Source organism: Mus caroli, chromosome 4 (genome assembly GCF_900094665.2).
Source record: "Mus caroli chromosome 4, CAROLI_EIJ_v1.1, whole genome shotgun sequence".
Classification (NCBI taxonomy): domain Eukaryota; kingdom Metazoa; phylum Chordata; class Mammalia; order Rodentia; family Muridae; genus Mus; species Mus caroli.
The window spans coordinates 81,921,335-81,948,062 of NC_034573.1; the positions used below are offsets into that span (position 1 = coordinate 81,921,335).

The following is a 26,728-nucleotide window of genomic DNA, read 5'->3' on the forward strand; positions in this document are numbered from 1 at the left end:
TTTTTTTTTTTTTTTTTTTTTTTTTTTTTTTTTTTTGGTTTTTTTCGAGACAAGATTTCTCTGTGTAGCCCTGGCTGTCCTGGAACTCACTCTGGCCTTAAACTCAGAAACCCACCTGCCTCTGCCTCCCAAGTGCTGGGATTAAAGACGTGCACCACCACTGTCCGGCTCTAGGAATGGTTTCTCACATAAGTTCATATTTAGAAAGCCCCAAACCTTTGCTTGTTTCTCTTTTTCCATGTGACTGTGAATGATTATGATGCAGTAGACAGGAAGACGAGTTAGCTGTGAATAATTCAGGAGTGAAAGAAAATGTCACATTTCACTCTTAGGAGCTGGCAATTTCTTAAATATAACTATTGCTGTTCGAAGTGGACATTTTAAAAAAGGTCATCTGACCCACTAGTGGAATTTAAAATGCTAAAGCCTTTCCAGCCAACTTTTTCCCATTTACAGTTTACAATCCTAAGCATAAAAGCACACAGTGGTACTTTTTCCTGCATACAGTATATCTACGTGTGGCTATTGTTTCCCAGGTAAACAGATAAAAACCACTTACATCGACCTGGAACAAGTTGGAACACTTGGGAACCAATAACAGCATTAGTAAATGTCACTGTCCCTTTTTACACACGGACAGACTGAGAGTCTAGGACTGTCTCTTGCAGTCTTGAACAAAGGCTTCATTGATGCAATGTTGAAATCCTAACCCTTAAGGGAACGAGGTCAGATTTGTTCCTGCTACTCCCATCAGAGTTAAGATTTCTGTGATTGTTGTTTTTGTATTGTTTTTTTTTTTCCTTTTTTGAAGATTTTTTTAAAAGAATTGTTTATTGTATCTTATGGGTATGAACTTTGCCTGTGTGTATGCGTGTGCACTGCATCTGTGCGTGTCTGGTGCCCTCAGCGGTCAGAAGAATGTGTTAAATCTCTTGGAACTAGAGTTGTAGATGGTTATGTGCTACCATGTGGGTGCTAGGAACCGAACTCAGGTCTTCTGTAACCAACAAGTACTTTTAACATTCCCAAGAACCATGTTTGTTCTTATGTTGCGTAGTGTACTGTTAGCAAGATCTCATTAGCAGATTATAAGGAGGGATAATGAAGCCTCGTCATTGAACAGTCTCATCACTGAGGTTTAAACATCCCTTAGGTTCGTTCACTTGTTCGTTCGTTCTTTTTTTCTGTTGTTTTTTTGTTGATGTTGTTATTGTTACAGTTGTTAAACAATTGGGAATACTCCTGAGATTGAAATGATCCTAATGAACTGAAAGAATCTCTTCCCCAGAAACCATCCTTGTGAGCAAAGCCATGTCACCTTGCAGGCACTTATGCCAGGACTTGCTAGGGACAGAGGCCGCATTTGGAACCTACCTCAGAAGTTGTGATGGTTTTGTTTCTTGGAAAACAAGTGTGTTTCTCTCCGGTGCATTTTTAGCTTCACATATCTTAACGGGAAAGCCTTGACTTAACACTTTCAAGCTAATTCAAAGGTGTCTACTTAAGAAACAACCTACCAGGGGCTGGCCAGATGGCTCAGTGGGTAAGAGCACTGACTGCTCTTCCGAAGGTCCTGAGTTCAAATCCCAGCAACCAGATGGTGGCTCACAACCACCTATAATGAGATCTGATGCCCTCTTCTGGTGCATCTGAAGACAGCTACAGTGTACTTATGAATAATAATAATAATAAATAAATCTTTGGACTGGAGCGAGCAGAGGTCCTAAAACAAAAATTTCAATTCCCAGCAACCACATGAAGACTCAAAACCATCTGTACAGCTACAGTGTACTTGCATACATAAAATAAATAAATAAATCTTAAAGAGAGAGAGAGAGAGAGAGAGAGAACGAAGGAACAAACCTACCAATTGGTTTTTCTGCTGTGCTGTGTCTGAACTACCTTGAACTCATTTCTCTTGGCAGTACCAGTGTATATGTCTCCTTCACTCTTTCAGAGATATACTTTGTGCATTTTATCTTAGTGCCTGAGCTGGTCAGTTTTAACTGCCACCTTAACACAATTTAGAATCATCTAGAAAGAGAGTCTCAGTGAGGAATTATTAAGGCCAGGTAGGCGTGTGGATATGTCTGTGGCTAGTTATTAAGTAATATCAGGCAAGCTAGTCAGTTGTGGGCGGCACTCGTTCCCTAGGCAGGGGTCCTGAGTGGCAGGAGAGGAGTCTCTGCTGTACTATGTGGACATGATATGACCATCTTTCTCAAGCTTCTCTCACTGTAACTTCCCCACAGAGATGGACTCTAGCCCGGAATTGTGAGCTAAAACCCTTTCTCTCCTAAGTTGCTTGTTGGCCTAGTATTTTGTCACAGCAGCAGAAAGGAAGCTAGGAGAGCATCTACCCCTGCTTGACAACCTCAGGCAGTTTTAGAGGTTTGCATGATTTGTGGCCCATCCAAACGCCAAACTCCCATGTTGGTAGAAGAGAGTACAGAAGCGGATGTTCCGGGTGCAGCAATGGCCAGGGCCAGCCCCTTGTATTCTGTTATCTCATCCACCCTTGCTTAGCCCATAGGGGTAAGTGGTTTTCTCTCTCCTGCCCCCACTTTTAGCTATAGGAAGATCTGAGGCAGAGGCGCAGAGGTCTGAGTGACTTTCCCAGAAGCAAGCAGCCAGTGAGTAGTAAGCATCTTGCTAGTCAGTCCCCTGAAATCCATGCTCAGTTAGGGGGCAGAGTTAATCTCTTTACTTTAGAATAAGAAGCAGACCTTCGGCAGGAGTTCTTTATTGCTATAGAAGCCATGGCTGGGTTGATTATATATCAAACTACAGAAACAAGTGTATCCATGCCCTGTTGATAGTATAACAAATTATTTACAAACTTAGGAGCTAACCAAAATTTTGTCATCTTGGTATTATTTGGTTAGTAGTTTAGCATGGGTCTCACTGGGCCTTTTTTTTTAAAGCTATTAGCAAGGCTATATTATTTTATATTTTATATTATATTACTCTGGGGGTGGTGCTTAAGATGGAACCCATTTCCTGACCCTTTATGCCCTACACTCTTTGACTTGGGCCCACATCCATCCACAGCCAGCACTAAAGGATGAAGTTCTTATCACTCTGACATCTACACACCTTCTACCCTCTTGCACATTTAAGGATTCTTGTAAGGATGACGTTCCTGCATAATTAATCCAGAATTCTCTTTCTATTTTGAAGTCAGCTTCATACGAAGCCATCTGCTACCCTTGCTTTTCTCTGCCAGGTTAGGTAAAGTAACCGTGGGTTCTGGGGATAAGCCTGTGGTCATCTTGTGGGGTAGGCATAACCCAAATGTAACAATGAGATGCAATTGTACCTGAGTGTACTGAGGGGCAGCCACTGAGAGTTTCCATTTTTAATCAAGGGTGCAAGTGGGTATTTTATTCTGTTTCAGCTGCTATAACAAAATAGTGTAGACTCTAAACAACAGAAATTTCTCAGAAGGCTAAGAAGGCCCAGAAAAGGTGCCAGTGCATCTGGTGTCTGAGAAGAGCTAGCCTGCTTGACCTGGTCTTAGTTTCCAGATGTTAGGACCTTAAGGGGCAGGGTTTCAGTATAGAAGTCTAGAGATTGGACAAGCCTTAGATGTTGCTGTGAGGTTGTTGTTTTGTTTTGTTTTTTTTTTTAAATGTATATGGAGTTTGGGGTATTAAGGACTTTGTACAAGACACATTTGACTGGTTGGCTAGTTGGTTTTATTTTAATTGAAACAAAAGGATGAAATACATCTCTGGCCCGTATCACTCAACAACAATGAACTACACAGTTGAACTATAATTGTGAATCCAGACAGGTTGGTTTGGTAGGAATTGGGAGGTGACCTTTCCAGCTTTGTTAGCAGCCTCTCCTCCAAGGCTTCATCTGCAAGATTGTTCTAGGCTTTGTCCTGAGTTCCAGAAGATGCAGTTTCTCTGCCAGGAAGGCTCAGAGGAAGTCCACAGGTGACTCACATTTGCTTTAGGATTTCCTTTGGGGTTGCCTTGACATTTCTCAGCTGTGGTTGTAAACCCCTTGCTCTGTCCGAATTCATTTAGTGTAGACTGTTTCCTCAGTTTACAGTCCATGTGTGGGTATATTCTATGTATATCGATTTAGCTTTTGATCATCTCACTGAGCACAGTGACACTTGAGTTAGTGGTGCAGATGCCATGAGTAGGCATGTCTTCATGGGGGAGGAAAACTGATTTTAATGCTACTTTCCTTTCATTTCCTGGGGCCTCAGCCTGCAGCTGACTCTCAGGTGTCTCTTCTATGTTACCGGGGCACCTTGATTAACTGACTTCTCTTACTGCTTCTATAAACGAAGGGATGAGCACTATAGATTATTTTTGTATGTTTTTTGAGGTAGAGTCTCACTATGTAGCTCTGGCAGTCCTGGAACTTCCTATGTAGACCAGGCTCCTCCTGCCTCTGTCTTCTGAGTACCAGAATCAAAATCATATGGCTCCAGGCCCAGTGAGTACTATGTTTTATTAGAAAATGGGAGAATGAAAAATATACAGAACTTGCTATAACTGTGTAACTTGTAATTGAATACCTTCATTTAGTAAGAAAAATGTAAGCGGGCTGTGGTGGCACACCCCTTAACTCCCAGCTCTTGAGTTCAAGGCCAACCTGGTCTATAGAGTGAGTTCCAGGACAGCCAAGGATACACAGAGAAACCCTGTCCTGAAGAACAAAAGGAAAGAAAAATGTAAACTGTTCCATTTTGAAGGAAGGAATTAAGACCAGTCAACAAGTATCAAGTAACATGGCAAGATGTGGTATGTTTGCCACAGGCAGAGATGTAGGGAGACAGAGAAGTAGTGGGTATGTTGTTAGGGTCGGTGTTCCTGCAGGGACGCCTCTTGCCATAGCTACGGAAGTTTCAGTGTCCTTGCTTTATAATCCTAGAGTTGCAAGTGGGGACATTGCTACAGCTTGACTCATCATCAAAACTAAAACCATCTGGGGGTGATAACAAGGCATCCTTTCGTTGGCCATTCTTCCAGGGAAAACCCTGTTGGTGTAGGCTAGAGCTGTCATATGACCCACTCTTCAAGTCAGCTGGATGCCGTGGAGTAAACTCTGACTTCTCCTTGAGGCATGTGAAAAAGAGTCAAGAATCGTGGAGCTTGCTTTCCTCCACAGCAGTGGGACTTCTTCATCTCAAATAGAGATGACTTTGATGTCAAGTAGAGTCACTAGGTATGACCCAGCCCAAAGAATAGTTAATTTGGAACAGTACCAAATTATGCCAGCTGTGTGAATGGAACCAGCAAAAAGAATTTTCCATCCTGCCCCACTCCCAACTCCTGGAAAAAGACACCAGATTTTCTGCTTTCAGTTTTCCTGTGTCCCACCCTTGCCTCATCTCCCCTCAGCAGGAAAAGGTGGGGTTTGGGGCTTTCCCTGAGTTACTCAGTAGTTAGAAAAATCAATACATACAAAAAAGTAGTTGGTAGTTTTTTTGTGAAAGTTTCGAAGTGAGTTCATTTTAGCTTGTCTTTTATGGATTCCCAGAACAGAATTTAGAAAAACAGAAAACAAAACAACTTGAAATAGAAAACGTGAGAACTAGTCAAAGCAGGTGGAAACAAGCTGAACAAGGGGCAGATGACCAGTGGAGCAGGGCAATTTGATATACAGAATGACTTAGCAAAACGTGACTAGGATTGAGGCCGCAGTTATCTCTACTTTAAATGTGGGTAAGGACTTTCTATGGACCTGAAACAAAGTAATTGTTTAAAAAGTTGGGTTTGGGTTTGTTTGGTGTTTGTTTGTTTTGTAGATTTTAGGGAGACCTGGGTATAGTCTGATTCAATTTGTACAATGTGCAATTATGAAAAAGCTAACAAATAAAGAGTATAGTACAGTTTGGGGGAACTTAGTGTGAGTCTGGGAAATGGCACACAGAACCAACTCTTCCGTGTACGTCATGATAAAATGTTTCAGATCGACTTTGACTTGGTTATTACTGCCCTCCCTGAGGTCCTGATTTAACAGTCTCCAATGGGTACACATTCATTCCTGGTTAGGAGCATGTTACAGTCAGCCCAGAGCTAGAAGAGTCCAGTTCAAACCTGAAGGTGCTCTGTGACAGTCACCTGCACATATCCACAGCTATTGGATAAGAAGTGACCTGGATACTCCAGAGGACAGAGACAGTGCTTTAACAGTGGTCAACACCTCACCCCTTTATCTTCCTAGGACATCCCTAAGGCCTCAGACCTTCTATGATGGGAGTCATTGCAGTGCCAGAGGAGTGTGCCACATCCCCATGGCTGAACCGTTTTGCCCCAAAACAAGAGAGGTTAGTGGTCTCCCTTACAGGTATTTCAGGAGAGCTTGGCACGCAATCTGCAGGTTTGTCAGTTGGCTGAGTAGGTAGTCCCCTCTTTATCCCCTCAGCGTTGGTTTTGAAAAGCAGTGGTTTGTGGGTGGGTTGGGGAGCAGGGCAGGGGGAGGGTATAGGGGACTTTCAGGATAGCATTTGAAATGTAAATGAAGGAAATATCTAATTAAGAAAATATATATAATGTGAAGAAAGAAGAAAAAGAAGAAAAGCAGTGGTTTCATGGTGAGCCATTTCCCATGGCTAAGGATATCTACATTATTAGTTATTTTAAGCAGAATCGGTTCACCTGCTGAGCCACCTCTCCAGTCCCAGAACTGTTTCTGATACAACTGATGTTTCTAAAAAGCCTTGAAGTAAGGAAGCCCAGATAAGTTGATCTCTGGACAGAAAAAAAAAAAAAAATCAGGAAAGCCATTCTTTTGCCATATGTCTTTGGAGGGAGAGCAAGCTTTTAAAAAAAAAAAAAAAAAAAAAAAGAGCAGTGACTGGAGGACAGCTGCACTCTGGGAAACGACACTGGGAAACACACACACTTCAATCTGTGTGTGACAAGTGATACCTTAGCTGAGCGAGTGAGATCAGTTAAGACCTGAGACCTCAGTCCAGATTGCAGCCCTTGGAATAGCCTTCCTAAGTTCTAGACAGTGAATGGAATTCAAGTATATAGATTACCAGAGCCTGGTGTGGTTTCACTAAAAGCTACGAGCTATGCCTGCAGTGGACCTGAATGTGTGATTGTAGGGTGTGATGGCCTCTTTCAGTGATCTAGGTTCTCTAAGGATATGACCGCAAAGTCTACTCTAGGTAATTAGTTTGCTAAAATAGAAAGATAAAATCTTGGACTGTCCGTGTCATTTGTGCTCTTCCTTTTCCAGGTCCTCATAGAAACTGCTAAGAAGCTAGGACTTCGGTGCCATTCAAAGGGGACAATAGTCACGATTGAGGGGCCTCGTTTCAGCTCCCGGGCAGAAAGCCTTATATTCCGTACTTGGGGCGCAGATGTTGTCAACATGACTACTGTTCCAGAGGTGGTGCTTGCTAAGGAAGCTGGGATTTGTTATGCAAGCATTGCCATGGCAACCGACTATGATTGTTGGAAGGAGCATGAAGAAGCAGTAAGTGGGAATCCCTCCTGATCACGTGAGGTGTGGGCGTCAGCCACCAAGAGAATGTCTCATTGGTTTCCTTTGGATTTGTCTCGGGGCCTTTGTACATCGCTTTTAGGTGTTCATTAGGCTTTGTTAGATATTTTCTGTAGTTTCCTGTTGGCATATAAGATCTTCCACAGAGGGTCAGGGAGTTCTTATCTGGGCATCAACAGTGCAGGCACTACATCGTAGGCAGGGAGATGTACTGAGAATCATTGAGCCCTGGGCCTGCCTTTAAAAAGAAAGTTGTACTTTGTGTGTGGTTTCCTTGTGCTGTTGCTACTTATGTTTATTTTCATGGAGAAGGAAAGCCTAGTAAGAAACCCCCAAGTCCCTATCCTGTTTATCATACTGTGGCCACTGTCCCAGGGCCTGTTTCGCCATCCAGTTAAACATAACACAGAATCACCTAATCATGTCACCTGTCTACCCACATGTATTTGCTGGGCAACACAAACGAATCCCGGTCCTTTGGTTTTCATAAACGTGTTATTGCTTTCTTCTCACTACAGCTGGTATTTTTTTCTTATGGGAGAGTTTTGAGGCTGACTGTGTCTGGCCTGGCAGCTCAAGAGCTCCTCCCAGCTTCATGATCTATAGAAGCTGTTTGCAATTAATGGGAAAGAAACATTTGTTCCTGTCACTTCCTGGCAGCACATTGCTTCCTGTCAGATTTTCTACTCAGTCTCAGGCTAGGCAGCTAGATGCCTCCTCTACAGAGGGAGCGGTGACTCTTATGCCACATGGGTGCTGGAAAGCAGATGGCTCAGTTCTGTCAGTGGGAAGGCATAAAGACAAGTAATATCACATGCCACAAGAAAGACACGCGTAAACATGGCATTCGCTCAAACGGCTATTTGTGTCATTGTGCTTTAAACAAATTACAGCCCGACATGACAAGGTTCTAGAGTGGCCTAAGCTCACCTCGGTTTCCTTTTGACACTCAACAGATTATTTAGTTTGTTTTCTCTGAAATAAAGCCAGGACATGGAGCAGAGGAATGACTCTCTGCTTTGTGCTTGTGTGTGTGTGTGTGTGTGTGTGTGTGTGTGTGTGTGCGCGCGCGCGCGCCAGTGCCATTGTAACCAAACACAAACAAACATATTGTGGGAAAGCCACCCGGCAACTCCTGTGTCACACCCAGGAGGCAAGGAGAGCTAGATTGAACAAGAATGGGGCAGTAACCTTCCAAGGCCATTGTCGCAGTTACTGCAACAACCATCAAGCCCAGCCTCCTAGTACTGGTTCTCATCTGTGGGTTACAACCCCTATGGAGGTTCAAATGACCCTTTCACAGAGATTTCCTAAGACCGTTGAAAACACAGATACTTGCATTACAATTCATAGTGTTAGCAAATTACAGTTAGGAAGTAGCAATGGAGTTAATTTTATGGTTGGCGTCTCCACAGTACAAGGAACTGTGTACTGAAGTGTCGACAGCCTTAGGAAGGTTGAGAACCACTGCCCTAAAGGTTCCACTGGCTGAGGAACAAGCACTCAAACATGAGCCTGTGGTGTGCATCGCAGCTCCAAGTCATGAAGGGGAGGTGGGACTGCCACACTGCAGGAGTAGGTGTCAGGTAACGGCCAGAACTCCAGGCCTTCGTGTAACCTTCCAAAGTTCACCCCAGCTGGCCTAGTTTTGTCAGCTACAGCCTGCCTCTGAAAAAGAATCAGTGGTCTCCCAAAATGTCACTGCCCGGTGGGGAAGAAGTGTTCAAATCATGAGCCTGTGGGGGGCAGGCAAGAGTCAGACCACAGCAAGTGGTTTGGAGAGTGCTGACTCCCGGGCTCACTCTCACCCTTAACTCCATCGAGTGGCTGTGCAAAGGAGCGAACCTTGGAAGTTTAAGCTCAACCTGGAAATGAGGGTTGGATTGTTGCTAGGAGTCATGGGGTCAATAGGAAGGGCATTTTGAGTGGAACCCAACAACAGGAACAAGGTTAGTTCAGAGTCAAGGGGGAAAGAATATGGACATGAGTAAAAATAAATAAGGTGAGTCTCTGGCTGCTGTAATCGCCTGCGTGTGATCCCTCGACTTAAATCGCACCTTTGTATGCAAGCCACACGGGAGCTGAGCATCCACCCCTGTGGCAGTCCTACTTCCTTAGCTTGTCTTGGTGTTTGTGGAAGCCATCTAGATGAGGAGACACAAAGATGTGTCTTTGGATCTTAGCTGTCTTCTAAGCAGGGTAAAGGAAGGCAAGGATCTGGACCTGACGGTCAGCTTTCCCCCGTGAACCAGTTCATTCATACACAAAGGTAGATAATTACATGAGTCCATCCGAGCCGACTCCATGCCCAGTCATGTCTCATCTGTACCTCCGTAAGCATTGCAGGAGGTGGCCAAGTAATTACATCATAATTATGTTATAATTACTTACTGTGCTCAAGCAAATTTCCAGTTCCTAGTTAAATATCATAAATAACATACATGTTATAAGTGACTCTTGTGTGCATGCACACACACGTGCACGTGCACACACACACACACACACACTCATACACAAATACATACACCCGTTTCTGAAGATCCAGTTTAGCACCCAGTTTATGCTGGGTAAGCATACTGGCACTGAGCTATATCCCCAGTCCTAGAAGTAATTTTTTTTGTCTTGTACAGGAACTTAAGATGCCAAGTACAGTTGGCACACACTCAGAAAGCAAGCAGTGCCTGGGGGGCAGAAGCAAGAGAATTGTGAATTTGAAAGCAACTTGTGCTATGCAGCTTGTGCTACAGAGTGAGGGACGGCTTCACATAAAGGAAGGACAGGGAAAGGGGACAAACGTGTTGAGTCTCCCACACTCTAGGTTCCTACCAGCTTCATCTTACCGTGTGTCCCTCTGTCTTCTGTATTGGATGCTGGATCTAGATACAGAAGGAAAATTAAACATCATAATGGTGATTTGTGACTGGAACACAGAGTGAGTTGGAATTTTTGTTTTCAGGTGGTTTGACTTGGTTTGCTTGTTTCTTTAGGCTCTTGGGTGTAGTTTATGGTGTTAACCACCAGTCCATTTACTATGAGTCATAAAAATAACACTTCTACTTTTTTTTTTTTCTTAAAAGATGCTTTTAGAATATTTAGCTCCTGTTTAGTTATCCAATGTAGCAAATCAAACTGGAATTCACTTTTCTATGGACCAGGAAGGGTGGTGGTGGTAGCGGTGGTGGCGGCAGTCACTGCTGGTTGACATCTGTGGTATTTTCTTGGGCTTTTCAGAAATAACATTGGGCTGCTTTAAGGGCTTTCCTGTAAGATGAAGAGCAGTGTTTGGACTCAGGGGATTAAATTTGGAGTAAACAGACTTACAGCACAGGTTTGTTTTCATCTGTTCAGGCAACTATGAGAAAAATCCCATTAAAAGTAGCTTCTAGACCAAAAAGAAGGCCTTGTTTTTACATTTCAAGGGGTTGAAAACTCTAAGATCAAGACTGACTGGCTATATGTCTGGTGAGAACCCATTTTAGTCCTATCTTCACCAAACCTCACATGACATATAATTCATGTTTTAGTTACTTTTAAATTGTTGTGATAAGAACCATGACCAAGACACCTTATAGAAGAAGGAGTTTACTAGAGACTCACAGTTCAGAGGGCAGGGCGGATAGGAGCAGGCAGGTAGGCATGGCGCTGGAGCAGTAGAGTGACCTCAGTCCCTTCCCCAGTGGCACACCTCCTCCAGCAAGATTACATCTCCTAACCCTTCCCAAACAGTTCCACCAACTGGGGACCAAACATTCAAACAGATAAGCCTATGGGACCACTCTCATTCAAACCACAACAATGAGGGAGCTTGCTGTAATACCAGACCCCGTTCCTAACAGCAGTGCCAGCCTGACCTAATTAATCAACTTCTCATACCCCAGCTTCCAGACACCCTCAGTCCGAGAGAACGAAATTCCTTAAGATGAATTTGGAAGGGAGACAAACATCTCACACCAGAGCAAGACAGGGACACGGGTAAGTGTTCTGTGAAAAGCAGTTTATGCTAGTAAAATTCTGTGTTCTTCTCTCTCCAGGTGTCAGTGGATGGGGTTTTAAAGACCATGAAAGAAAATGCCAATAAAGCCAAAAGTTTACTCCTCACTACTATACCTCAGATAGGGTCGATGGAATGGTCAGAAACGCTCCGGAACCTAAAGGTGAGCGTCCTCACGTCTGTGAGCAGACTTGGTTTATGGCTTTTAACTATAGTCTGTCTGTCTTTCTAGTCTGTCTGTCTGTCACTTTCAATTTGGTCCCTCTCCTTGTGCATTTTATGTAGGCCGACACTTCTTTTTTTCCAACAAGCTTTTTTGTTATCTTGTGCCCCAGATTCTTTCCATCGTCCTGGAGTTGTCCTCACATCTTGGTTCAGAAGGCTCATGAGTTTCCTGTGTGCTTCTCTTGTGCTCAGCTGTTTTCTCTTTGGTAGATTAGTGCAGGCTTTAGGCAGGCCTTTATAGCCAGGACATCAATACATCAGTGACAAAGTAGAGGGAAATATCTCCTTTAGGCCAATATTACATAAAATTAAGACCATTATTAGTGATGGGTAAATGACAAGTTGCAGATTGGTAGAATCTCAACTCGAGTGTCTGTTCTAAGGATACAGTTTAAATTGCAAGCTTAGAGAGCGCCACTTTTCGTGGCCATTTTGTGACTTGATTAACTGGGGTGAGTACGGAGCCTCACTCTGATTCCACTTTACCTTTTCTTGTACCTAAAGAGAAAGTTCCTCCAGGTGTCCTAGAGCTTTTCTGTGCTCCTGGATCCTTTGACAGTCACTGAGAGGGCGGCACAGGTTGATAGAAGCTACCCCTACCTGGATTAGCACCTCCCACAGGAGTGAGCCACAAGTTTAGGTAGTGAAGCCATTGTAAAGTAGTAAATGATTAACAGTGTTTTATGTCTTGCACGGAATGCCACAGCAGAGCCCAACGTAGAGCCACCCAAAGGTCGAGAGTCGCTCCAGTGAGCTGTGCAGCACACCACTGTGACCATGGGTCTCAGCCTGTATGACTGGGAAGGCCAGGAATGTTGTAATATAATGTCTTCCCTGGGAGGAGACACCCCCACTGGTTTCAGCACCGGATACCTAGGAGATAAATGTTTACTTAATGAGTGCATAATTTTCCTCCCATGATGGGTTCTGTTGCAGCTAAGGAGCAAAAGGACCTTGTGATTATGCTAGTTCTGGGGGGTTGGGGATGGGGGAGAGACAGGAGATAAAAATCCACCAATTACAAAATGGTGGTTTGAACAAAGCAATTTCAAACAGATGTGCTCAGACCACTCAGAAGTTTGTTTGCTGGAACCATGACTCACTGTGGCCTCTTCAAATCAGTTTCAGACTCACAAGCTAACCTTGTGTTTACCACAGTTTCACGTTCCAAGTCAGCTCCTTAAAAGACATGCTGAGATGGTACAAATCTGTGGTCCCTTTGAAGCTGATGGAGTGTGGTCATGGAAATACTCACTTTAAAGTGGATTATTTAGTGTAGCATTCATCAGGTTTCAAATGAAGTGAAGAATTGAAGGTTGAAGAATTGTCTTTTTAAAGACAAACTTGAGTACCGTGATCTCCGCTCTGGAATAATAAGGAACGTGGGACTAATCATTTTTATTCTGAATCATCTAGGCACGAAAATGCATGTAACGAAATGCGTATCATATGTTCACTCACTAGTTCATTCCACAAACACCAATCAGCCCACTGTGTCAAGCTCTGAGTTAGAACAGTACCCAGCTATCAGGTGTGGCAGTTCATGCCTTTCATGCCAGCAGTAGAGAGACAGAGGAAGGTAGATCTCTGTGAGTTCAGGGTCAGCCTGGTCTACAGAGTGAATTTCAGGTCGGCTGGGGTGACATAGTGAGATCTTGTCTCCAGAAACAAAATGTAGGACAATACCCAAAGCCCTCTCCCCCAATGGAGAAGATCCCATTGTGTTGCTGATGGAGACACATTAAAACTTCAGTGACTTTACAGTGATACAAGATGAGGGGTAGAGGTCACATGGGCGATAATTAAGCTGGGAGACTGGGGGAACATGTGAGATTCTCACAACTGTCCCCTGAGATGAGCACAGCCAACCACAGTTGTCACAGAAGAGAAGGACACACAAGAAATCAGAGTTGCTCCTAAAGTCCCACATATGGTTAGTGGTTTTCCTTAGCTACATTTTTAATTTCTCGTGTGTGTGTGTGTGTGTGTGTGTGAGATATATGTGCCATGGTGAGTGTGTGTAAGTTAGAGGGCAGTTTGTAGGATTTGATTCTCTTTCCACCATTTGGGTCCCAGTAATTGAGCCCAGGTGTCAGGCTTGGTGGCAAGTACCTTTACCCCATGAGCCATTTCACCTGCCCTACTTAGTGTTGGTTTTTTTTTGTTGTTGTTTTTTAAATTTTGATTAATATGGGAAGTATCTGAAAAGTTTTAATAAATATGTGTCCCCTTGAGTCCTTCCTATAATCCTCAGTGTTTCAAGGATTCTATTGTTCTGTTTTTGCTTTTTATGTCTGTTATTGTTGCTTTTCAGAGAAGTGCTGGGGTCCTTATGCTGTCAGCTGCTTGTAGCCCCTGTCATCTCTGCTTACTTTCTTTCAGAACATGGCTCAGTTTTCCGTTTTACCACCAAGACATTAAAACAGCATAGCTGACACAAGAAGACGTTCTACTTCTAGTCTTTGGGAGATTTTGCTTAAACAAAAATGGGAAAGATCCGCAGCCTTCATGCCTTTGCCTAGAAAGAAAGACACTGTTAGTGACTCAACCAAGATCCCAACTCATCTGGGACCCAGAAGGAAAGCAGACAGCCTGCCAAACAAAACCGGAAAGCACATCTGTCTCACTTTCCCTATTAAACTGACAGCAAGGCTCACTAGCGACAACATCCACTACCCTACAGCGCTAAGGAACCAATATGAGCTCGAGATGGGACTGCGTGATTGTAAACTGGCGCCATGTTTCCGACACCTGGTATTCTAAGAGTCTCTCTTGAAGAAGTTATGAGATATTCCTTCAAAGAGTCATGTGTAAAAGAAGAATATTACCTGTCATAGTAAAATAATCAAAACTATCTGAATATAAAAAAAAAAATTAGGTGTGCCGTGTTTCCGTTATAATTAGGTTATGGAGCAATCAAGTGGAAATCATGTTTCCTCACAAAGAAATGATTAATCTTTTCCTCTACTTTTAAGTATAATCAAATAATAAAGCTGTAAAAATTAAAATGGACTTAGAGGACTTTGAAATTTGGTGGTGATGTGAAGACAACAACAATATTATAAATGTGCTGTGTATGTGATTCAAGATATATAAGCCAAATCACCCCCTTTCCCAAATAAAGAAATAAAGGAAAGTGCTGTGTGAGGAGCTTACTAAATGTTTGCTAAGAAATATCCTGGGTCACCACACAGCTAAGATGATGTAACTGAGAAAACCAAGGCCAGTGTTTAATGCAAGCCAGTGTGACTCATCACAGTGTATCGAGAGTTGACACATAATCAGTTGGCAATGTTTTCTTTTGTTTAAAAGAAGAAAGAAAGTAGAAGCCTAACTTTTTATTTTCTTTTTTTTTAATTTTTAACATTTTTTATTACGTATTTTCCTCAATTACATTTCCAATGCTATCCCAAAAGTCCCCCCATACCCNCCCCCCCCCCACTTCCCTACCCACCCATTCCCATTTTTTGGCCCTGGTGTTCCCCATTACTGGGGCTGCTTGTGGACGTTGTACATCGTGGTGCGCACTAGGCTCCGCACCACGATGTACAACGTCCACCAAGCAGGGGTACTTTCTCTAACTCCTCCATTGGGAGCCCTGTGATCCATCCAATAGCTGACTGTGAGCATCCACTTCTGTGTTTGCTAGGCCCTGGCATAGTCTCACAAGAGACAGCTATATCTGGGTCCTTTCAGCAAAATCTTGCTAGTGTATGCAATGGTGTCAGCATTTGGAAGCTGATTATGGGATGGATCCCTGGATATGGCAGTCTCTAGATGGTCCATCCTTTTGTCACAGCTCCAAACTTTGTCTGATATTAGCCCAAAACTTAGGATACCCAAGATAGAAGATACAATTTGCTAAATGCATGAAACTCAAGAAGAATGAAGACCAAAGTGTGGACACTGTGCCCCTTCTTAGAATTGGGAACAAAACTTTATTTTCAAATTACTGTTGTTACAGGTGCCCTACAGCGCCTGTAAAGGTCTATAAAGTGAGTGTGCCTGTGTCTGAAATTGACTTCAAGATAATAAGCTGTTGATTGTAAGCAATAAATGAACTATTTGCTCCAGCATTAATGTCGAGTGAGGCCCTGGATAAGTGCAATTGTTACTTCCGCCCATGTTACAGTGCTTCCAGCTCTGGCTGTAAGCAGTCCATGGAGACTCCGTGAGGCCTGCCCAGGGCTTTAGGTTGTTTTTACTCACTGCAGTGTAAACACTTCTTTCCCCTTAGTCACTGCGGGGTGGGCACCCGTCTTGTTGCCTTTAGAAAATGCTGCTCTCTTCAAGGAGAATGACTTTCTTCAGTGGCCTTCCTAGCATCATGTGCAGGCTTCTTCCCCTTTTCTTTAATCCTTCATCATGATGAAACATGCATATAATCACTGGGTCTGGCTCAACATGATGCTGTCCGTTCTGTCCGTCCTCCTACAGGTATCATAATTCCATTCTTTTTCTGACAAGATGAAATCTCATTGTGTATCCTTTCCTCATCCTTATCCATGCATGTGTTGATGGACGTGTGGGCTGCTCCCATAATGTGCCTGTTCTGAGTAGTGTTTCAATAAACATCAGTTTGCAGACTTCTCAGATGATCAGATTATACTTGAGCATTTGTGTTGGGTCTTAGCTATTGCTGTTTGTATAGAAACTAAACTCCACTTTGAGAACCACTATCCAAACCATTTCTCTGGTTGTTCTTTAGACAGATTCCTGACCTCAGACCTAGTCAAGGGCATCACTTGGTCCATCGTACATTTTTTTTTTCACAACTCTTTATTGGTTCTAATTGGTTGAATTTCACATGCACACCAAACCACTCATCTCCCCTCCCCTCATGCCCACTCTCTACCCTTGCAGCCTCCCCTGCCAACAGAAGCTGTAGTGAGGGTCTCACAGTGTGTCCTACAGTATACTCTTGGCTTGCCAATGTTGGTGGCATTGAGTTGCTGGTCTGGTACAAGGCCCTCTGCCTTCTGCTACACTAACAATACTGGAACCTCACTGGGACTCTTCATATATCCTGTTGTTGCCCTGTAGTTTTGGATTTGTAGGGCTAGCCCCTTCATTCTAGCAATTCATCTATGGGGTACATGTTGGGGTGCACCAACTCAAAGCCATGGATCTGGGCCTGAGAGGTATCTGAGCTGGTCAGCCCACCAGCCCTCCCACACCCATACTACCAGGACAAGCTCTCCTCCCCTGTGCCAACTGGCCCATCCAATGCTGCAGCCAGCAAAAGGCTGGTCATCTTAGGCTAGCTCCCTGTCTGAAATGTTTTGGGCTCTCTCCTTGCCTGGGCACCTTGTGGATTATCAGTTTGGGGCTCTCTTCAGCCTGGGACCCATGGTTCCAGGTGGGGTACTTTTAGTCTCCAGCTTGCTCCCCTCCCTGGGAGCCTGTCAGGTTCTGCACAGTGCCAGACTAGTGATCCTCAGGCTAGCTCCCTTCCCTCCCTGTCCAGAGGGCCTCCTGGCACTGGATTGGTGGTGAACTCAGGCTTGCTCTTTTCAATTTATGTTAGGTTACTACTGCTAGACAGACACTATGACTAAGACTTATAGTCTTATAAAGGACAACATTTAATTGGGGCTGGCTGACACGTTCAGAAGTTCAGTCCATCATCATCAAGGTGGGAACATAGCAGCAACATCTAGGCATGCAGGCAGAACTTAAGAGTTCTACATCTTCATCTGAAGGCTGCTAGTGGAAGACCGAATTCTAGGCAGCTAGGAGGAGGTCTTTTTTTTTTTTTTTTTTTTTTTTTTAGTTTAACTGCACATGTCTTTAATTAATAAAATTTTCCAAAGTAAAATACACAATAAACAAGAGGAACCAAAGGGTTTCCAGAAATAACCTCATGGTAAGTAGGGTTGGGCAGAGTCAGGGACAACAGATTTGGTAAACAACACAGTATCTAGGGGAATGTCAAACCTGTAGAGGCCTTGAACCCAGATCTAGTGGTGGGGTGCAAGTATTTCAGTCTATATGGATCTTCAAAGCTGCAGCTTTGAGGGAACTTGAGCTGCTGCTGGCTCTATGAAGGTGGTAGAGTACTGGAGCTTTGGCTAGGGCTGAGTCTGATCTCTGGAGCTGAGTCTGATGTGTCTTCAACTGCTACAGATTGAACTGGGTCCATGACTTTTGTTGATGGAAATGGGCCAGTGGTTATGGGCAGCTAGCACCGCACCCAGAATGTTCCCCAGGCCTGAAGAAGGGATGGGAAGATACCAGAGGGGCTGGGTTGAAGAAGGGAGCCAATATCTGCTAGGCTTGGGAACACAGGATCACCAGTGGCCCCAGCATTAATGGGGGCATAATCTCCTGTGCTGGTGCATTGAGTGTGAGCTCTCCCACCTTGATTCCCAGGAGTTTTGGGACATTCTTGGGGATGCTCCCGAAAGTTAGGATGAGGTCTTATAGCCCACAGTGACACACTTACTCCAACAGGGCCATACCTTCTAGTTGTCCCACTCCCTGGGCCGAGTACAAACCATCACAATAGCTCAGAACACTGAGCATAGACAGAGCCTCTCCTCCCTACCACCTACTGATTCATACGTACACAACAGCCACACCTGCAATGCCTCTAGGGTCAGGTCCATTGTACTTTTGTTTTAACTATTTTTTGCTCTTTATTAGGTTATGTCAGCACACAAATATGCTTCATTTCTCCCTTTCAATATGTGTATATGTGGTGCTGCGTATCAAACCCCAAAGCCTTGTGCATGCCAGGCTAACACTGTACCATGGACCTATACTTCTTGGCCTCCATTAAAATTCTTTATTGTCTTAATTTCTTTGACTTAATCTGGAATAAAATCCTTTCTTAGTTTTTTGTTCTTGTTCTTGCCCTAGTGTGTATAAAATACCTTTGTTGCTGTGATTAAAATACCTTGATAAAAGCAACTTAAGGAAGTATGGGTTTATTTTTGCTTCACAGTTCAAGAGTGCAGTCCAGGGCTTGAGGCAGCTGCTCACCTTGAATCTACAACGAATAAGTGGAAAATGATGAGTGCTTGTGCTCAGCTCACATTATCATTTTTATACAGTCCAGGATCCCAGCATAGGGAATGGTGTCACCCATATTGGGTCTACTCAAGTTGAGTGTTCCCCATTTAGAAAATCTAATCAACATAATCCTAAGCAGGCAAGGCCAGAGTTCATCTCCTGGGTGACTCTAGATCTCATCTAGAGTTGACAACTGGCATCAAGCGTAACATTCTCCATTCTCTTGATCAGTTCAATTCAGATTTTGACGCCTCCAGTACCACCTCCTTTCCCTTGATCCACCCCACTCACTATCTGACAGCACATCCTCTATACTTCCCAAGCACTTTATTCTATTGTTACACTGTTAGAATTGTGAATATATATATATACATATATATATATGTATATATATATATATACACACACACACACTTTACATTTATTTAGTGTGTGTGCGTGTGTGCAGAGGCTAGAGAACAACCATGTAACTCAGTTCTCTCCTACCATGTGGATTCTGGGCATCAGAACTCAGGTGGTCAGACATGGAATTGAGAGTCCTTATCCACTGAATCATCTCACTGGCCCCTTACATGTATCCTACACTTCATTAGAGTGACTGTCTATCTCTTTGGTACAGGGAACGTCTCCACCTTCAAACTCTCACTAAATATAATTCATATAATTCACAATCCTTACTCTTGTCCCCTTTTTTTTTTTTTAACTCATAAGCTAGATCTTGGGTAATTATTTAAGAAATACTCTTGGTTTTTTTTTTTGAGGAGTGTTGTTTGGTGCGCTTTGGACAACAAGCTAGAGAAAAAGGCAAACTGTTATACAACAGCTATTAAAAGCTGTCCTGTGTGCAGTGTACAATGAGCACTAGCCTTTTTCCTTCTATCACTCTTAACACATTTAAAGATAAGGAATGAGTAAGAACCATTACTGTAGATTAGAGCTTCTCAGCAGGTTTTAAGTCTGATGGCCAGAGTGATTACAACTCTGGAGGCAGTGCAGGATCTGCCCGCCTCTAAGTAACAATTCAGCTCACGACAAAAGGTTATGGTGGATATTTCAATGGGTCCTTCACCCCAGAGTCCATCCATAGACTATTTCAGTGAAGAGGCATAGAGCCCCATTGACCTCTTGTGAATTCATGATTGACTGTACTTGGGCAGTCTTATGTAGGTCCATTGCAGGCAACCATAGCTGCTGTACCATTACTGCCTTGTACCATGTCTAGAACACAGCATCTCACAGACTTTCTCCCTGTCTTCCTACTCTTACATGCTTCTGCCCCCTCTTTTCCAATGATCCCTGAGCTTTAGAGATAGTGATGTGTGATATAAATGTTCTGTTTAGGATTAAGCACTCATCTGTCAATTATTTTCAGCTCCTTGAGCCTGGCTCCAGTAGATAGCTCTAAACTCATGGTCACACAGATGGCCCTGGGTAAACTCAGTGGCTCCCAAAGCAGGAAAGAAACCACAGTGTTTGGAAGAGCATTACAGGATGGAGCAAATGGTGGTGAGAGGCAGATTGGAGAGGGATGGGAGGGAGATTGGAGAGATTGGTGGAGAGGGATTACAGTAACCAGAATATGTGTGTATGGAATTACCAACAAGTTCAAAAAAGGTTATAAATAAATAAATATTATTCAATTATCTTGTCAGCTACTTATTGCTTTCTGCTATTTACAGCATTATAATTTGAAGAAACCAGGTTCTGTGAAGTAAAGGCCACTTTGGACATCACTTACAACAGTGTGACATATGCATTTATGTCTTAAGAACTGTTAAAGTTAGAATGTAACCCTCCAAAAATTCACATGTAGGAAGCTAATTCCTCATGTAATAGGATTGAGGAGTGGTGAGTTATTAGGTCACAAAAGTCCTTAGACACCCCCAAATGACCTTACATGCGTCTTCAACCATGTTAGGACAAGGACACAGAAGAAAAAAAAAAAAAACAACAAAAAGACAAGCAAACAAACAAACAAACTCATTTTATGAAGCACAAGGAATCTTGATTTTAGACTTCCCTCTTGAGCAGAACTATGAGTGAGACATGTTTTGCTTATGTTTATCCATGTAAGGTATTTTGTTACAACAGCCCAAATAAATGCACAAATTCCACAGCCAACAAAAGAATTGCACGTCAGTTGACAGTTTAAATCAGAGAGCCATGGTGATAGAACTGCCGTTTTCATTTCATAGTTCACAGAATTCAACAAGAAACTGAAAAAGAGACAGTGGTTTCTTAAGTATTTTGCTGCAGCACCCTCTTTTTCCTCTCCTAGAATTAAAAAAAAAATCATAAAAAGAACAATCAAAAAGTTTGATTTAATTTCATCTGGAGAAGGAGAGAGAAAAGTGTGTCAGTGTTTCCAGGCTCCCCTCGGTTTTAGGAATAACCCAGGCTGTGAAGCTTCCCATTGAATGTGATGATGGATTTGTAACTGCCCTCTGTGACCTCAGGCCCTATGGAAATCAGGGTTCCGAAGCTGAAGCCATAATAGGAAAGTCAACTTCAGATATTTATAAAAAATTTTTAAATTCTATGGCAAATCCCAACTGTGCTCGTCAACTTGACACAAACCCAGATACTGGAGAAGAGAGAACGACTTCAATTGAGAAATGCCTCCATAGTACAGGCCCATAGGCAAGTATGTAAGGATTCTCTTGATTGATGATCAATGTGAGATGGCCCAGCCCACGTGTCTTTGTTAAGGTTTTATTGCTGTGAAGAGACACCATGATCAAGGTAACTTATATTGGGACAACATTTAATTGGGGCTGGCTTACAGGTTCAGAGGTTCAGTCCACTATCATTATGGTGGGAAGCATGGCAGAATCCAGGCAGGCATGGCACTAGAGGAGCCAAGAGTTCTACATCTTTTTCTGAAAGCAAACAGGAAAAGATTGGATTCCAGACAGCTAAGAGAAGGGTCTCAAAGCCCACCTCCACAGTGACACACTTCTTCCAACAAGGCCATACCTCTCAATATTGCCACTCCCTGCATCAAGCATATTCAAACCACCACACCACTGTGGATGGTCCATCCCTGGGAAAGTTGTCTAAGGTAGAGATCTAAACCAGCATGCAGTGCTTTCCCTGGATTCTTCTTCCCTTCCTGGCTTGACCTCCCTTAGTGATGGAATTGTAACAAGAAATAAAGCCTTTTCTCCCCAAGTTGCTTTTGGTCATGATTTTATCACAGCAGTAGAAGAGTAACTGAGACACTAATACATTATCCAATTTGCACATTAATTTGTTTGTTGGGGGGGAAGGGAGGCATACACATAGAGCACATGTGAAAGTCAGGACAGCTTTCGGGAGTGATTTTCTTCCTACCGTGCAGGTTCCAGGGGTTGTTCTCAGGTCGCCATGCTGAGGCATCTTGACTGCTCTCATCACCCTATTTCAAAGCTTATCACTTCACAATTTGTTCCTCCTAGGATCCCACCTAACCCCCACATCCTTTATTAATTTGAGGAATTTTCTATGTTGTGTCTCTGAGGATTTCAATGCCATTTCTAAAGGATAATTTTTAGTCATAGGAACACCGCCATAGAAATGTGAATAAAAATGCCTTAGTCCCAGCAAATGGTAACTATTCAAAAAGCCAATTTTCTATAACTGCCAATTTTACACATTGTTTACTTGAAGCCAGATCCAAGAGAATCCTTACATTCTTGGAATACCAGCAGTCAGAAAGCTGAAACAGGACTTGAGTTCAAAGCCAGCTTGGGCTACATATTTTGAATTCAGTTTGAACTACATGGAGAGACCCTGTCGCAAAACAACAAACAACAGAAAGACCCAACTTAAGGACTGGGCATGTAGGTCAATGATAATATTGCTTGTGTGGCATTCCCACCTAGCACCCCCATAGTCTAACTAAATCTGACACATTTCAATTGGATGACATGTGCTTAGTGATTTTTATCAATCTAGATTCTTCCTTTAAATCCTTGAAGTTTATTTGTTGAAAAAAAGACCATAATTTCATAAAGTCTACATTTTATTACTACATCCTTAACATGACTAAATGTTCCTCTGTTATCTTGTAACACCTAATAGAGGCATTATCACTGTTTTCACTCTTTTATAGGGTAAGTGCATTTAAACTCTTCATTATTTTGTGGCATTTTTGTTTTTGTTTTGTTTAAGACAGCGTCTCTCTATGTATCCCTGGCTGGCATGGAACTTGCCGTATACACCAAGCTGGCCTTGAACTCAGAGATCAGCGTACTTCTGTCTCCCTAGTGAGAGTACGGCCTGCACCACCACAGCCATGTTAAGTTATTTATATGTATACCTTTTAGGAAATGTCTACCCTAGTAAGTTCCCATGTGATTTTTTTTCAGAAGATTTTTGGTGTTAAGTGATACCTCCAGATCTGCCTGGAACTGTTGGCCAGTGAGGTATCCTACACCCCCCAACATCACAGGCTTTGCCTATGCTCTTCTGAGAAACTGGATGATGCAATTCTGTTGCTAAAGATATTACACACTTGAGTCATAAACAACGGAAAAATCATTCTGGTACTGACTGACCTACAAGTGGCTAGCTTTCAAAAATCAAGAAGGGCTCTGACACTGCCAGAGGAGGAAAGTCGTCACCAATCTTATCCAGCCATGAACCCTGCCAGCTAGGATAATGTCTGGCCTGGCAAGGATTTGTGGCACAAACATTATAGGAGCAGCTAGCCACCCATATTATGACTGGATTTAATGCCTACTCTGCAAGACAAAACCATACCTAGTGATGAGATGCCAAATCTTTTAAGTTCAGACTCTATTTTAGAGACCCTGGCCTAAGTTGAAACTCAGGTAAACTAACAGGCTGGTACTTGGCATTAGCTTCCAAGTTGCCCCCCAACAAAATCTGAGCCTAGCTCCAGTCTCTAGGTTAATCCTCAACAAGACCAGTGTTTCCAGGTTACAGTCTCCACAAGACCAATGTCTCTAGGTTACTATCCCTTGTAACACAGGTTACAAGCCCACCCCTTGCCTAACAGCCACCAATGCAGACAGGAAAAGAAATAAGTTTATGAGACGACTCCTAGCACCAGCCAATTATGTTAAAGACCATAGTTAGCTTTCCAATTAGAAGCTTGCACATGTACTCCCTGCTTGCTGCTTACTATAAAGCCTTGCCCTGACAGATATTCTGGGCTCCACCACCACAAAAAACATCCTGCGTGACTTCGGTGTATTGGGGTGGCCCCAAGCTAGCTCAAATAGAATAAAGACCCTGTTGTGAGTTGCATCAGATTGACTCCTATCTGTTTTGGGGGAGACCACTAACATTTCCCTGGCACTACAGTACCATTGTCAGGGCCATGAACCTGTGGATAGTCAATTTCTAGGCCCTAGAGAGAACTTACTATCAGTCTTTTTAGTAGACAAACCATTAATTAAATCTACTATTATACCTACAGCTTAGTGCATCTCTCGGCCTTCACCAGAGAAGCTTCTTGCAGCAGGTGGCAGTTAGCAGAGACTCACAACAGGTCAGGATGTGGAGAATAAGAGACTGGAGTGCTTGGCCCTAAATGGACATCTATGTCACACACACACACACACACACACACACACACACACACACACACATACACACGTTTTCAATCCTCAGAACATGGTATTTGTAGCAACCGGCACCCATATTTCTGAGCTGTGTTTGATTATATTTAGCTGCAGAGTAAACAAACCCCCATGTTCCTTTTGACATAACAGAGGCCAGACAACACTGGAATTGTGTGTTTAGAGATTGTTAGTCATAATCCCTATATTCAGCAAATCTGCCTTGTCAAAATTAAAGATAGTCTCGTGTAATAATGGAAATTGTGTTGCTTACAGAGCCTCATAAAACATTCTTTAAAAAAAAATACTTAGCTTGAAAGTCAGTGGCGTAAAAAGTAACTCACCCTCGCCTCCACTAAAGAACGCTGGTGAAGATAAACATTTCATTATAAAGCAGCATAAAATTCAGCCATTTAAAAATTAATAGCAGGAAAAGTATGATCCTTAAAATGTACTGTTCAATTTGTACCATTCATCTCCCTACAAAAGTCACATCCATGTTGAAGATTTGTTAACCAGTTGACTGTTGAGAACTTCATGACTAGATAATTGAAATGTTGTTATCAGACAGTGCCTGAAACCTCTAGCAGAGATGCCCTGCTTCCTGTGACCCGGCCACTGATGTACCTACCAATGTGTTTACTAAATGCCTTGACATAAGACTTTTGTAAATGACCTTGGATTCCACCTTACACCAATCAGAATGGCTATGATCAAAACCTCAGCTGACAGCACATGTTGGTGAGGATGTAGAGAAAGAGGAACACTCCTCCATTGCTGGTGGAATTGCAAACCGGGACAGCCACTCTTGAAATCAATCTGGAGGTTCCTCAGAAAAAAATGGAAATAAATATACCTGAAGACCCAGCTAGACCACTCTTGGGAACATACCCAAAGATGCCCCACCATGCCATAGGGGCACATGTTCCATTATGTTCATAGCAGCCTTATTTGTGATAGTCAGAAGCTGGAAACAACCCAGATGTTCCACAATAGAAGAATGGATACAGAAAATGTGGTTCATTTACACAATAGAATACTACTCAGCTATTAAGAATGAGGACATCATGAGTTTTGCAGGCAAATGGATGGAACTAGAAAATATCATCCTGAGTGAGTTAACTCAGACCCAAAAGGACACCCATGGTATGTACTCACTAATAAGTAGATATTAGCCAAAAAAAAAAGGTACAGAATACACAGGACATAACCACAGGACCCAAAAAGGTTAACAAGCCAAGGACCAAAGTGAGGATGCCTCAATCCTACTTGGGAGAAAGAAGAAAGCAATGATAGTTGGGGAGGAGGGGTAAGGGAGGGAGGAGCCTGGGTGGTAAAGGGGACATGGAGAGGAAGAGGGGAACATGATCAGGTATTGGGGGAGGCAGGATTGAAGCCCTTAGGGCAAGCATAATGAATGGAAATGGGCAACATCAGGAGGTAGGAGATGGCAGGACCCTCTAGAATGTACCAGAGACCTGTGAGGTGAGAGACTCTCAGAATTCAAAGGGAAGGACCTTAGATGAAATACCCTACAGTGGGGAAAGGGAACTTGTAGAGTCCACCTCCAGTAGAAAGACAGGGTATCAAGTGGAGGGATGGGGTTGCCATCCCATAGTAAAAAACTCTCACCCAGAATTGTTCCTGTATGAAAGAACTGTAGGCTCAAATATGGAGAAGAGCCTGAGAGAAAGGAGGTCCAGTGACAGGCCCAACTTGGGATCCAACTCAAGGTAAGGCCCCAAAGCCTGACACTGTTACTGATGCTGTGATGTGCTTATAAACAGGAGCCTAGCATGGTGGCCCTCCAAAAGGCCCAACAAGCAGCTGAAAGAGTCAGATGTAGCTATTTACACCGAACCAATGAACAGAAGCTGGGGACACCTGTTGAATTAGGGAAAAGCTGGAAGAAGCTTCCTTATAGGAAAGCCAGAAGTCTCAACTAACTTGGACCCTGGAGATTACTCTGACACCGAGCCACCAACCAGGCAGCATACACCAACTGATATGAGACCCCCATCACATATACAGCAGGGGACTGCCGGGTCTGGACTCAGTCAGAGAAGATGCACCTAACCCTCAAGAGACTTGAGGCCCCAAGGAGTGGGGAAGTCTGGTGGTGTGAAATATGGGGGTGGGGACATCCTCTTGGAGATGGGGGGGGGGGCAAAGGAGGAGGTATAGGATATGGAACAGTCAGAGGGCAAACCAGGAGGGGGATAAAGACTGGACTGGACTGTAAAAAAAAAAAAAAAAAAAAAAAAAGACTTTTGTCCTGACACTATAAAAGTTTGTGTATCCTCTTCCACAGTGGAAACAGTATTCAAGGCAACCAGAATCCATGTGCCCAGGCCATGGCCATGGTCATTCATATTTGCCTTAAACTGTCTTACTTTTGAGGGAGACCTGTGTTTGGTAGCAAGGGATTCAACATATATAATGATAATGA

The 26,728-nt window shown here is 43.2% G+C and overlaps 1 protein-coding gene and 1 pseudogene across 1 annotated transcript in view; one reads left to right on the top strand and one right to left on the bottom strand.

Annotated features, from left to right (window-relative positions):
* Positions 1-15,017, top strand: part of Mtap (methylthioadenosine phosphorylase) — a 41,266-nt gene extending 26,249 nt beyond the window's left edge. The window contains exons 5-8 of the mRNA XM_021159850.2: positions 6,193-6,295; positions 7,216-7,455; positions 11,514-11,636; positions 14,081-15,017. Of these exons, the coding sequence (XP_021015509.1) occupies positions 6,193-6,295; positions 7,216-7,455; positions 11,514-11,636; positions 14,081-14,119 (505 nt within the window). The 3' untranslated portion in view covers positions 14,120-15,017. The remainder of the gene's footprint in view (positions 1-6,192; positions 6,296-7,215; positions 7,456-11,513; positions 11,637-14,080) is intronic.
* A 3,169-nt stretch (positions 15,018-18,186) lies between these two features.
* Positions 18,187-18,301, bottom strand: LOC115031033 (annotated as a pseudogene).
* Between the last annotated feature and the right edge of the window lie 8,427 nt (positions 18,302-26,728).